We start from the raw sequence: 12,551 nt of genomic DNA, 5'->3' as shown, positions 1-12,551 counted from the left end.
TTAGGGGCATGGATAGGCTGAATAGACAAGGTCTTTTCTTGGATTAGGGGAGTCCAGAACTAGAGGTTATAGGTTTATGATGAGAGGGGAAAGATATAAAAGAGACCTAAGGGGCAAGTTTTTCAGACAGAGGGTGGAGCGCGTATGGACTGAGCTACTAGAGGAAGTGGTGGAGGCTGGTACAATTGCAACATTTAAAAGGCCTCTGGATGAGTATATGAATAGGAAGGGTTTGGAGGGATATGGGCCTAGTGCGGGCAAATGGGAAAAGATTAGGTTAGGATATCTGGTCAGCATGGACAAGTTGGACCAAAGGGTCTGTTTCTGTGCTGTACATCTCTGACTCTGTGTGATTAACAACAGAAAGGGGTCTGAATTTTTTTCACTTTCCTTCCCCCCATTTCAAAACCTAATTATAATAAAATTGCTTTAAAGAGCAGCATTCTGAAGGAGGGTCACTGGATCCGAGAGGTTAACTCTGCTTTCTCTCCACAGATGCTGCCAGACCTGCTGAATTTTCCCAGAAATTTCTGCTAATTTCCAATGTCTGCAGTTTTTTGATTTGTTTTGTTTAGAATTTGAACCCAGACCTTCTGAGTCAGAGGTGGTGACAGTACCACCGCACAAGAAGCCCTGCTTAGCAAATGAACTTTCCAAACTGTCTAATGTCCTCAGCCTTCTTTATAAACTACTCCATGTGCTTCCAAGCAAGGACGGCATTAACATCAGTTGGTCCAGAAGCCAATCTAGACATATGGGACTCTTTAAAAACACAGTTACAAGATTATGATTTATTAACATATGTTTTTATTCACACTTCTGTCGGGTTCTCTTAACAAAGTGTCATGTTCAGGCAGAGATTTTTGTGGCAACATTGGCACGGAAAGGTTTGAGAGGATTAGTGAGTCACTGTGTGTGAAGATTTGATAGCAGCAGCGATACAGTGATTCTCTGCTCAGCAATCTTATCATTGCAGCTCTCCCTGATCTCTTTTGCTCAGTTTAGTTCCCCTCATAATGCCAACTGTGCTGGCTGATTTGGAATATGGCAGTTTATTTGAAACACTTTGATATTTGGTTCATTAATGTCCTTCAGGGATGGAAATCAGAGTCGAGAGTGTGGTGCTGGAAAAGCACAGCAGGTCAGGCAGCATCCGAGGAGCAGGAGAATCGACGTTTCAGCGTTCATCAGGAATTCCTGACCTGACCTGCTGTGCTTTTCCAGCACCACAATCTCGACTCTGATTTCCAGCATCTGCAGTCCTCACTTTCTCCTAGGAAAGGAAATCTGCCATCCTCACCAGATCTGGCCTACATGTGACTGCAGCTGAAAATGTGTTGCTGGTTAAAGCACAGCAGGTTAGGCAGCATCCAAGGAACAGGAAATTCGACGTTTCGGGCATAAGCCCTTCATCATATGTCGAATTTCCTTTTCCTTGGATGCTGCCTAACCTGCTGTGCTTTAACCAGCAACACATTTTCAGCTGTGATCTCCAGCATCTGCAGACCTCATTTTTTACATGTGACTGCAGACCCACAGCAATGTGGTTGACTCTCAATTGCCCCCTGAAATGGCCTGACAAAGTCTCTTCAAGGGCAACTGGGGATGGGTAATAAATGCTGGCCAGTCAATGGCACAACATTCTCAAAAATGAATATTCAGACAAAAGTTTCCCAACAGCTCTCTGCCTTGCAATGCCTCTCATTGCACCTTTAATCCTTAAATCCTGTCTTTGACCAAACCTACGGCCTACCGTTTTCCTATGTGAACCGCTGCCATGTTTTGTTTGATACAGCCACTGTGAAGTGTTATGGGAGCTAGAAGACATAGCATGCCCAACATTAAAAATACTCAATAATAAAAAAGTGCTGAAGGCTTGCTGAGTTCTCCATGTGGCTGACAGACTGAGAGACATTCATCGTTACTAAGTACATGACTGCCGTGTGCCAGTGAATGTGGCACCCTGGGATTTATATTCACAAAACAATTAGCTCCTATCTCGTTACAAATAATACAGCAATGGCTTAGATCATAAGACCAGGAGTGACAGGAACAGAAATAGGCCATTCTGCCCATCATGTCTGCTCTGACACTCAATGAGATTGTGGCTGATCTGATCATCCTCAACTCCACTTCCCTGCCATTGTCCCATAGCCCTTGAAGTTAAAAATCAATACTTCCACGTTTATCACCATTGTGAGACACTCCTCAAATCAATAAGATTCTGAGCGTTTATTAATCATATGATTCATGCAGCAATACGCCAGCACATAAATACAATTCCAAGCTCCATTTCTTCACTTTTGTTATTTATTCCTGGGTTATGCATTTTGCTGGATTTTTTTTGCTGCGTCCCTAGTTGCCCTCAGGAGGGTGGTGGTGAATCACTGCAGTCCTCTTTGTGCTGTTCACACACCACACTGTGAAGAAGAGAGCTCCAGGACCTTGGTCCAGCAACAGTGAAGGGTCTGTACTCGATGGAGTTTAGACGGATGAGGGGGATTTAATTGAAACATACAGAATACTGAATGGCCTGGACAGAGTATATTGGAATATTGCGTGCAATTCTGGTCACCCTCCTTTAGGAAGGATGTTGTGAAACTTGAAAGGGTTCAGAAAAGATTTACCAGGATGTTGCCAGGGTTAGAGGGTTTGAGTTATAGGGCGAGGCTGAATAGAATCCCTACAGTGTGCAAACAGGCCCTTTGGCCCAACACATTGATTGTCCGAAGAGTAAGCCACCCAGACCCATTCCTCTGTATTTACCCCTGACAAATGCACCTTACCTACACATTCCTGAACACTATGGGCAATTTAGCATGGCCACTTCACCTAATCTGCACATCTTTGGATTGTGGGAGGAAACCAGAGCACCCACAGCAAGTCCACATAGACAGAAGGAGATGTGGAATTGAATCCCGGTTCCTGGCGCTGTGAGGCAGCAGTGCTAACCACTGTGTCACCCAGCTGGGGCTATTTTCCCTGGAGCATCCAAAACTGAGGGGTGACCTTATAGAGGTTTATAAAATCATAAGGGGCATGGATAGGATAAATAGACAAGGTTTTTTTCAAGTTTTGAGAAGATGTGTAACTCAGGTTGAAGTTTTGGATGTAGGTTTGCTCGCTGAGCTGGAAGGTTCATTTCCAGATGTTTCGTTACCCTACTAGGTGACATCTTCAGGTCTTTTCCCTAGGGTGGGGGAGTCCAGAACTACAGGACATAAGTTTAGGGTGAGAGGGGAAAAATATAAAAGGGACCTAAGGGGCAATATTTTTCATGTAGAGGGTGGTACCTGTATGGAATGAGCTGCAGAGGAAATGGTGGAGGCTGGTACAATTACAGCATTTAAAAGGCATTTGCATGGGTATATGAATAGGAAGGGTCTGGCAAGTTTTGGAAAGGTTTGTAGCTCAGGTTGAGGTTCTGGATGTAGGTTTCCTGGCTGAGCTGGAAGGTTCATTTTCAGATGTTTCGTCACCATACTAGGTAACATCTTCAGTGAGCCTCCAGACGAAGCCTTGTTTTTGCATTGTACATCTCTTTGATTCTATGTTGGGAACATGTTTCCATTGCTAGCAGAGACAAAGATTCGAAAGCACCACCTTATAGTAAAGGGAAGACTTTACAGAACAGAGATAAGGAGAAACTTCTTCGGCTAGAGAGTGGTGAATCTATGGAATTCACTGCGTGGAGGCCAGGTCATTGAGTATATGTTAAGATGGAGATAGACAGGTTCCTGAATATCAAGGGGATCAAGGGTTACAGGGAGAAAGGGGGAGAATGGGGATGAGAAACTTATCAGCCATGATTGAATGATGGAGCTGGCTCGATGGGCTGAATGACCTAATTTCTGCTTCTATGCCTTATGGTCTTAGTAATTCTACAAGAGGTCCATGATTTAACAACATTCAACTTACAAACACCCGTACTTAAGAACAGGATCCCTTACAGGGGTGTAACTTTAAAAACCTGACATATGAACATTTCCTATACTTCCAAACAGCTGCATCACATTGTCCTGCATCATGTTCCAACTTGCCGACACATTGACTCGGGAACACACTCCAGAGCGGAACCCGTTCCCAATCCAGGAACTGCCTATTATTCCAAGCCAGGATGATGTGTGACTCTGAGGGGAATGTGTAAGTGGTGGTGCTCCCTGGCCATTTTAGATTGCAGTCATGGGTTTGGAAGGTGCTACTGAAGGAGGCTTAAAGGGTTGCTCCAGTCTTGTAGATATTACAACCTGCTGACGGTGCTGGTGTATGAAGGGTGAATCAGGCTAAATCCGAACCACCTTCCAATTTTTAATGCTTTTTCTGTTTCATGTGACAATCTCCACCATTCTGAATTACAAATGATATGAAGTTAATTAATGTGTCCCTCTTAAAGTGAATGTTCAGGATTTTGTTAATTATTTTTAATTGATGCGTTTTTCTGTAAGTTGGTAATACTTTGTTTTATTATCTCATTGGTAGTTTCACTCTAGTTATACATAATTACTATTCCAGAAAGTGGAATGCTTTATGGTAAGCTTGTCTTTGATTTAGAATCATTTTGTACCAATTTCCTGTTTCCATGACCAATGATGCCTCCTTATTTAGATACTTATCTTTTGCTGAATTAACATTTTCCTTGCTTGTTATCAACTGATTAAACATCAGTATACATTGGCTTGTCTTTTAATTAGGCTTGCTGAAGTAACTAGCCATTACTTTAAGGTCAGTCCTGGTTCAGCAGCCCACTGGTATTTTAATTTGATGTTAACTTCCCTTCTTAACAGGCATAGGGTAAAGGTTAACCTTTTTACAATGTAAGGCAAAATCAATAAGGTTTGTAGATAGCAGCCTAGAAGGCAACCTTATTAACTCTTGCCTTTGATTAGATTTCTGACGTAGGTCAACAGTTGTAATGATAATGTACCCTCAGTTACTCTGCGCAGCCCCCGGCCCAATCTCTCCTTGCCTCTCTAGCTTGAATACTGCTCCGAAATCTCGTCCACTTCTGGGCTCCAGTGCAACACTGATTCTAATCGCTTCACCATTGGTGGCCATGCTTTCAATTGCGATGGCCCGAAGTTCTGGAATGTCCTTTTTAGATCCCTCCATTTCTCTATGTCTCTCTCCTTTTTTTGAGAACTCTTAGTTGCTACCAATTTGACCAAGGTACCACCAACCTGAATGTCTTCCGTCTTCACTTTGTTAATATCCCTGCCAAATATCCTGGGATATCTTACTGTGCTAAAGGTGCTACATAAATGCAGGTTGGCATTGTTGCTCCCCCTCTGTATCCCACAGAAAGTCAATATTGCCACATCCGCAGTTGGGAGGCATTCTGGAATATTGCTGGATTTGGAAAGAAACGGGTGATTGTCAAGCTCTCCATACGGACCCAGAGTGAATGTGACAGTCCTTAGTAAATCGTTTCCTAATATCGGGAAAGACTAAGGGCAGCTGATGCATGGGGAACACCAGCACCTGCAACTTCCACTCCGTGTTACACATCATCCTGATTCAGGGACAGTATATAATGTCCTGTTGGTCAAAATCCTGGAACACCCTTCCTAACAAAGCCAGAAGTCACATGACACCAGGTTATAGTCCAACAGGTTTATTTGAAATCACAAGCTTTCAGAGCGCTATCCCCTCCTTCACCTGACGAAGGAGCAGCACACTGAAAGCTTCATGATTCAGTGTGCTGGAAAGATGAGGCACTGTACTAGTGGGAAAGCGCAGCAGGTCAGGCAGCATCCAAGGAACAGGAGATTCGACGTTTCGGGCATAAGCCCTTCTTCAGGAATGAGGAAAGTGTGTCCAGCAGGCTAAGATAAAAGGTAGGGAGGAGGGACTTGGGGGAGGGGCGTTGGAGATGCGATAGGTGGAAGGAGGTCAAGGTGAGGGTGATAGGCCAGAGTGAGGTGGGGGCGGAGAGGTCAGGAACCCCCAAGTCCCTCCTCCCTACCTTTTATCTTAGCCTGCTGGACACACGTTCCTCATTCCTGAAGAAGAACTTATGCCCGAAACATCGAATCTCCTGTTCCTTGGATGCTGCCTGACCTGCTGCGCTTTTCCAGCAACACATTTTCAGCTCTGATCTCCAGCATCTGCAGACCTCACTTTCTCCTCGCACTGTATTAGTGTCCTTATCCCTGCGCCTGAAGGCCTGGGTTCAAGTCCCAACTCTTCCTGAGATGTATCGTGTCGGAACACGTTGATTAAAAATATCTTAAAGAGAGAAGATGATCTCCATGAAGTCTGAGGGAGACACAAGATGGCCCTCAACATGTGCCAGACTAAGGATCACCTAGAAAATCTGGGTTTATTTGCTGACAGCATCTCACATTAGAATCTAGCGGCACCTGAGGCCACTGCCTACCCTATGAAAGCTGGTAATGCTCCCTCTTGCAGTACTGTAAAGATATGCTGATATTTTTCAGTAATTGTATCAAAGGAAGAAGACTGGCATTTCTACAAAACACTTTTAAATGCCCCAAAACACTGTACAGTCAGTGATGTACTTCTAACAGTGGTTGTTGTGGGGATGCAGGCAACATGGCAGCCAATTCTCTTCACATCAAGATCCCATAAGCATCAATAAGATAACAGCCTAATTGCTGGTTTTGTAATGTGAATGGAAGGATAATTATGAGCCATTGCACCTAGAGAGCACCCCTGCTAGTCTTCAAAATTCCACCATCCCCAGCAGGTACAGAAGGCCATGGTTTAATGTCTCATCCCACAGGCAGCACCCCTACCAGTGCAGCACACCCTCAGTTTTGCACTGACAGACAGCACCTCCTACCAATGCAGCACTCTCTCAGTACTGCACTGACAGACAGCACACCCTACCAGTGCAGCACTCCCTCAGTACTGTACTGACAGACAGCACCCTTACCAGTACAGCACTCTCTCAGTACTGCACTGACAGACAGCACCTCCTACCAATGCAGCACTCTCTCAGTACTGCACTGACAGACAGCACACCCTACCAGTGCAGCACTCTCTCAGTACTGCACTGACAGACAGCACCCTTACCAGTGCAGCACTCTCTCAGTACTGCACTGACGGACAGCACCCCCCACCAGTGCAGCACTCTCTCAGTATTGCACTGACAGACAGCACCCTCCACCAGTGTAGCACTCCCTCCATACTGCACTGACAGACAGCACCCCCCATCAGTGTAGCACTCCCTCGGTACTGCACTGACAGACAGCACCCTCCACCAATGCAGCACTCTCTCAGTACTGCAGTAACAAACAGCACCCTCCACCAATGCAGCACTCCCTCAGTACTGCACTAACAAACAGCACCCTCCGCCAATGCAGCACTCCCTCAGTCCTGCACTGACAGACAGCACCCCCCACCAGTGTAGCACTCCTTCGGTACTGCACTGACAGACAGCATCCTCCACCAATGCAGCACTCTCTCAGTACTGCACTGACAGACAGCATCCCCCCCCACCACCAGTGTAGCACTCCCTCAGTACTGCACTGACAGACAGCACCCTCCACCAGTTAGCACTCTTTCAGTACCGCACTGACAGACTGCACCCTCCACCGATGCAGCACTCTCTCAGTACTGCACTGACAAACAGCACCCCCCACCAATGCAGCATTCTCTCAGTACTGCACTAACAGACAGCACCCCCCACCAATGTCAGTACTGCACTAACAGACAGCACCCTCCACAATGCAACACTCTCTTAGTCCTGCACTGACAGACAGCACCCCCCACCAGTGTAGCACTCCCTCAGTACTGCACTGACAAACCAATCTAGAATTTGTGCTGAAGTTTCAAGCGATGGGCTAGAAGCTATTGGTTCCTTTTTCTTTATTCTTGCTGGGAATGTAGGTGTAACTGGCAAGACCAACATTGGCTCTCCATCCTTAATTGCCCTCGAATTGAGGGGCTTTCTAGGCCATTTCAGAGGTCATTTAAGATCAACCACATTGCTGTGTGCATATAAACTGCACTGGGTAAGGATGGCATAGTTTCCTCTTTAAAGGGCATGAGTGTATCAGCTGGGATTTTGCAACAGTTGTTGATTCTTTCATGGCTGCCATTGCTGAGACGATTTCAGGTTTACAGATTGAATTTGGATTCCATAACTAGGATTTCAGATCAATAAACTGGCTGTGGCAGTGCAGTGATGCTGACATTATTCACAACCCCCCAACCCTGCCTCAGGCATATGACTGGAGCCAATTTGGTAGACCACTTGACTGAGACTTCCTTGTGTTCCCTCTCGTGTTGCAGGGATACGGCGGGCCCCATTCGGGGTGAACATCTGCTGCAGGAAAGGATCGCGGACTCCGTTGCAAGAGCTCCAGAACCCAACCCAGGTGAGTACCCCCTGAACTGCGTGTGTGTGCAATTCACTCCAACAGCATGTGCCAGCTGTAACCTCCTGTCCATTGAGGAAGGCCTCGGGGGGAAGGTGGCAAAGTGCCGGAAAAGACCAGGCTCTGACTGCTTTGATCTAGCTCCTGGGATTATGCTGTGGATCCTGGGGGGGAGGTGGAATTTGAGGATGATGGAATCAGGATTGATTTCCTTCTGTTGTAAATGTTTGTTCTCTAATGAATCCACATGGAGGGAGTTTCACAAATTGAGGAAAGCAGGCAGCTCTTGATCACTGCAGTGTTTGTGTTGGTTTGTTACACTGTGCCATGCAAAATCTGAAATTTGCAATGAACATTGATGTAGCTCAGCAGGGTGTGAGATTATTTTGTTATCTCAATCTGAAAGTCTGACTGATCTCCCCTGATTAATGCCCTACAGAGACCCAAGAGCTGTTTTATCGAAGGGAATGCTTGCTTTGGTAATATGATTTAAGCAACACAGTAAACCTTTTCAACACACAAGCTCACACTTGTTTGCCTCACTGTTAGGTGTTAGGTTTTGAATCATTCCGGGGCCAATGGGCACTTTGCTGTCAGAGAGCTTTCACGAGGTAAAGAGAAAGGACTTTGAAACTGACTGCAAACTTGAAAACTTGAAAAATGACCAAGAAAAGAAACAGCATCTGACTGATACACAAAAGATGCATTGTCCTTGTGAGCGTAGATTGGATTGCAAATCCCTTTAATAGACAAAATTCACAACACCTACAATGAGACTTGCTAATTATTAGTTATCTTGTTGGAGTACAGCTTGCACTGTTTGACTGCTTATTGCACACTTCTGTCTTACACTAAGAAAAGCTCGCTCTACACTGTCCCCATCAAACACTCCTGGGACATATACAGCGTGGCTTCAGATACATAGTAACACTGTCTACTTTTAAACTGAAAGTAAAGCTACCTCTATCATGTCAAACAGAAACTAAAATACCCCTTTCACAGTCTCATTAAACACTTCCATGAGAGGGATAACACAGAGCTAGACACAGTGTAAAGTTCCCTTCATACTGTCCCAGTCAAACATTCGCAGGACAGGGACAGCACGTGGTAGAAACAGAGTATAGCTTACTCCATACTGTCCACATCAAACACTCCAAGGGCAGGAATAGAACAGGGTAAGATACAGGGTAAAACTCTCTCTGCACTGTCTCATTAAACACTTCCAGCACCGGGATAGAATGGGATTAGATACAGAGTATAGCTCACTCCACACTATCCCCATCAAACATGCCCAGGAACAGGGCAAAGTCTAACTCACTCCACACTGTCCCCATCAAACACTTCCTGGACATTTGAAGAGGGAGCTAGTTGGTTCAGTTACCCTGACTGACCTATTGTTCAGAGTAATACCAATAGCATGGGTTTAGTTCCTGTCTGAGCTCAAATTTAAGAGCAGCTTTCCTACTGTTACCAGATTTTTGAATAGACCTTTTTAATTAGATTAGATTCCCTACAATGTGGAAACAGGCCCTTTGGCCCAACCAGTCCACACCGAACTTCTGAAGAGTAACCCACCCAGACCCATTTCTCTCTGACTAATGTACCTAACACTGTGGGCAATTTAGCATGGCCAATTCACCTAATCTGCGCATCTTTGAACTTTGGGAGGAAATCGGAGCACCCAGAGGGAACCCACGCAGACACGGGGAGAATGTACAGACTCCACACAGACAGTCGCCCAAGGTGAATCGAACCTGGGACCCTGGTGCTGTGAGGCAGCAGGGCTAATCACTGAGCCACCGTGCCATTAATGTTAATGTTGATCTCTCTCTGCACCTTCTCAGCTGCAGTAGCTCTGTATCCTGCACTCTGCTCTGTTACCCTGATCCCTGTACAGCGTGGAAGACAATACTTTTCACTGCAACTCAGTATATGTGACTGTAATAAATCAAATCAAAATCTCAGGTTGCCTTGAGCCCTGTCTACTCACATTGCCCCAAGAGTGGGAGGCAGTGATAATCCATCATTGCCAAAAAACTGGCTGGAGAAATGGCATCGGCTGACAAGAGGTTCTGACTTTGGGTAGAACACACATGATGTAAGGTATATTTAGACATATCACATCATCTTAAAATGACCGGGAAAGTCTTGTACCATTTTTCACTACTTTAAAGATGAGGAACTCGTTATTTCCTCGATTAGCCTTACCACATCCTGCTGCATTTATCAGCAACCAGTTCAGTCAGTAATCTAATCAGAGTCTCACCGGAAAAGATAACATGATGCACTTCCTTTTTTTTTTGCTGATATATTATACACTTGGCTTTTAGCACTTGCTGTAATTACTGTATGAAAGGTTATGAGAGAATGATAAAGTTACCTGTTAACAGAACCATCAGTACAATATGGAGCCTTTACTGCACAGATGGTATATCTTCCATGGCATTGCTCATCGTTGGCAGGGAAAGCCTGAGAAGGCAATTGTTACAGGAAGTATGCACACACTTGGTAGAATTACATGCGCAAGACCTTGACTGTATTAGTGTTAAAATTTACCACTTTATGAGATATGAGCATCACTGGTAAGGCCAGCATTTATTGCCCATCCACTTCATCACCCAGGAGCTGGTGATAAACTCCTTCTTGAACCAATGCTGTCCCTGGGGCGTAGGTAGACCCACATGGCTGTGGAGTTTGACTGTGAAAAAATTCAATTCAGGAAGGTATGACTTGGAGGGGAGCTTACAGGTAATGATGCCACCCCCCCATGTATCTGCTGCCCTTATTAGATTAGATTCCCTACAGTTTGAAAACAACCCTTCGGCCAAACCAGTCCACACTGACCCTCCGAAGAGTAACCCATCCTGACCTATCTCCCTCTGACTAATGCCCCTGACCCTACGGGCAATTTAGCACTGCCGATTCACCTGACCTGCCCATCTTTGGATTGTGGGAGGAAACTAGAGCACCCGGAGGAAATCCACACAGACAACGTGCAAACTCCACACAGCCAGTCACCGAGGCTGGAATCGAACCTGGGGCCCTGGTGCTGTGAGGTAGCAGTGCTAACTACCTAGCCACTGTGCCACCCCTAGAGATGGTGGACGTGGTTATATGTTGGTGTCATGGTGTGACCATTGATTAGGCAAATACTGAATTCACGTCTGTTTGAGTTTTAATGAAGATGGGATGAAGCCAATATGGAAGTGGTGCAATTGGCAGAAATGTAGCAAGCATTAGGAGCAAGACCATGTCATTGAGAGAATGTGTCCTTATACCACAATATAAATGGCTGTGTTTGCCTGTATTGCTTGCTTCAACTCCAATTGTAATCCAGCATCAAACCATATCCCTGTGTCCAGAACTGCTCCCATCCAATCACCAAATACAGTAGAAGACTCTCTTGACTGTTCCTCATTGCACTGTGCAAGAGTGTCAGAACTGCACTCATCCATGTAAGTGGGAGCATTCCATCAGACCACTGACTGGTGGATGGGCTTTGTGGAATCAGGAAATTAGTTATTCGCTACAGGATACTCAGCCATGCTCTTGTAGCCACTGTTTTTGCTTGGCTAGTCCAGTTCAGTTCCTGGTTAATGGTATCACCCAAGATAAGACCATAAGATATAAGAGCAGAATTAGGCCATTCAGCCCATAAAGTCTGTTTTACCATTTGGCCATGGCTCATATGCTTCTCAGTCCTATTCTCTTGCTTTCCTCTAACCCTTGATCCCCTTACTAATCAAGAACCTGTCGTTCTCTATCTTAAATACACTCAATGCCTCCACAGCCTTCTGCAGCAATGAGTTCCACAGGTTAGCCACCCACTGATGAAGAAATTCTTCCTCATCTCTGTTCTAAAGGGTCGTCCCTTCACTCTGAGGCTATGAGAATTCAGTGACATTAATGTCATTGAATGTCAAGGGTTGATGTTTGGATTCTTGTTGGAGATGATCGTTGTTTGGCACTTATGGTGGTGCAGGTGTTATTTAGTCACTTGTTTGCCCAAAGCTGGATATCTTCTGTACAATCTGATCATCAGGAAAACTTCTGAATGAAACATGAAAGTAAATCTTTGCAACATGAGATACTGTAATAGAGTAAATCATTCATTCATTAATTCACAGAGGGTGGGGGGAGTTGCAGGTAGCTGGATGGCTGGTTTGCAATCGCCAACAGCATGGGTTCGATTCCCACACCACCTGATGT

The 12,551-nt window shown here is 45.2% G+C and overlaps 1 protein-coding gene across 2 annotated transcripts in view; it reads left to right on the top strand.

Annotated features, from left to right (window-relative positions):
- The window catches only part of chst11 (carbohydrate (chondroitin 4) sulfotransferase 11), a 208,478-nt gene that overhangs the window by 64,593 nt on the left and 131,334 nt on the right, over positions 1-12,551 (top strand). For both annotated transcript variants that reach the window (XM_060839244.1, XM_060839243.1), the window contains exon 2: positions 8,257-8,342. In XM_060839244.1, the coding sequence (XP_060695227.1) occupies positions 8,257-8,342 (86 nt within the window). The remainder of the gene's footprint in view (positions 1-8,256; positions 8,343-12,551) is intronic.

This window comes from Hemiscyllium ocellatum, chromosome 19, assembly GCF_020745735.1.
Source record: "Hemiscyllium ocellatum isolate sHemOce1 chromosome 19, sHemOce1.pat.X.cur, whole genome shotgun sequence".
NCBI classification, from domain to species: Eukaryota; Metazoa; Chordata; class Chondrichthyes; order Orectolobiformes; family Hemiscylliidae; genus Hemiscyllium; species Hemiscyllium ocellatum.
Note: the sequence above shows the minus strand (reverse complement) of the source record. Positions and strands in the feature narration are given on the sequence as shown.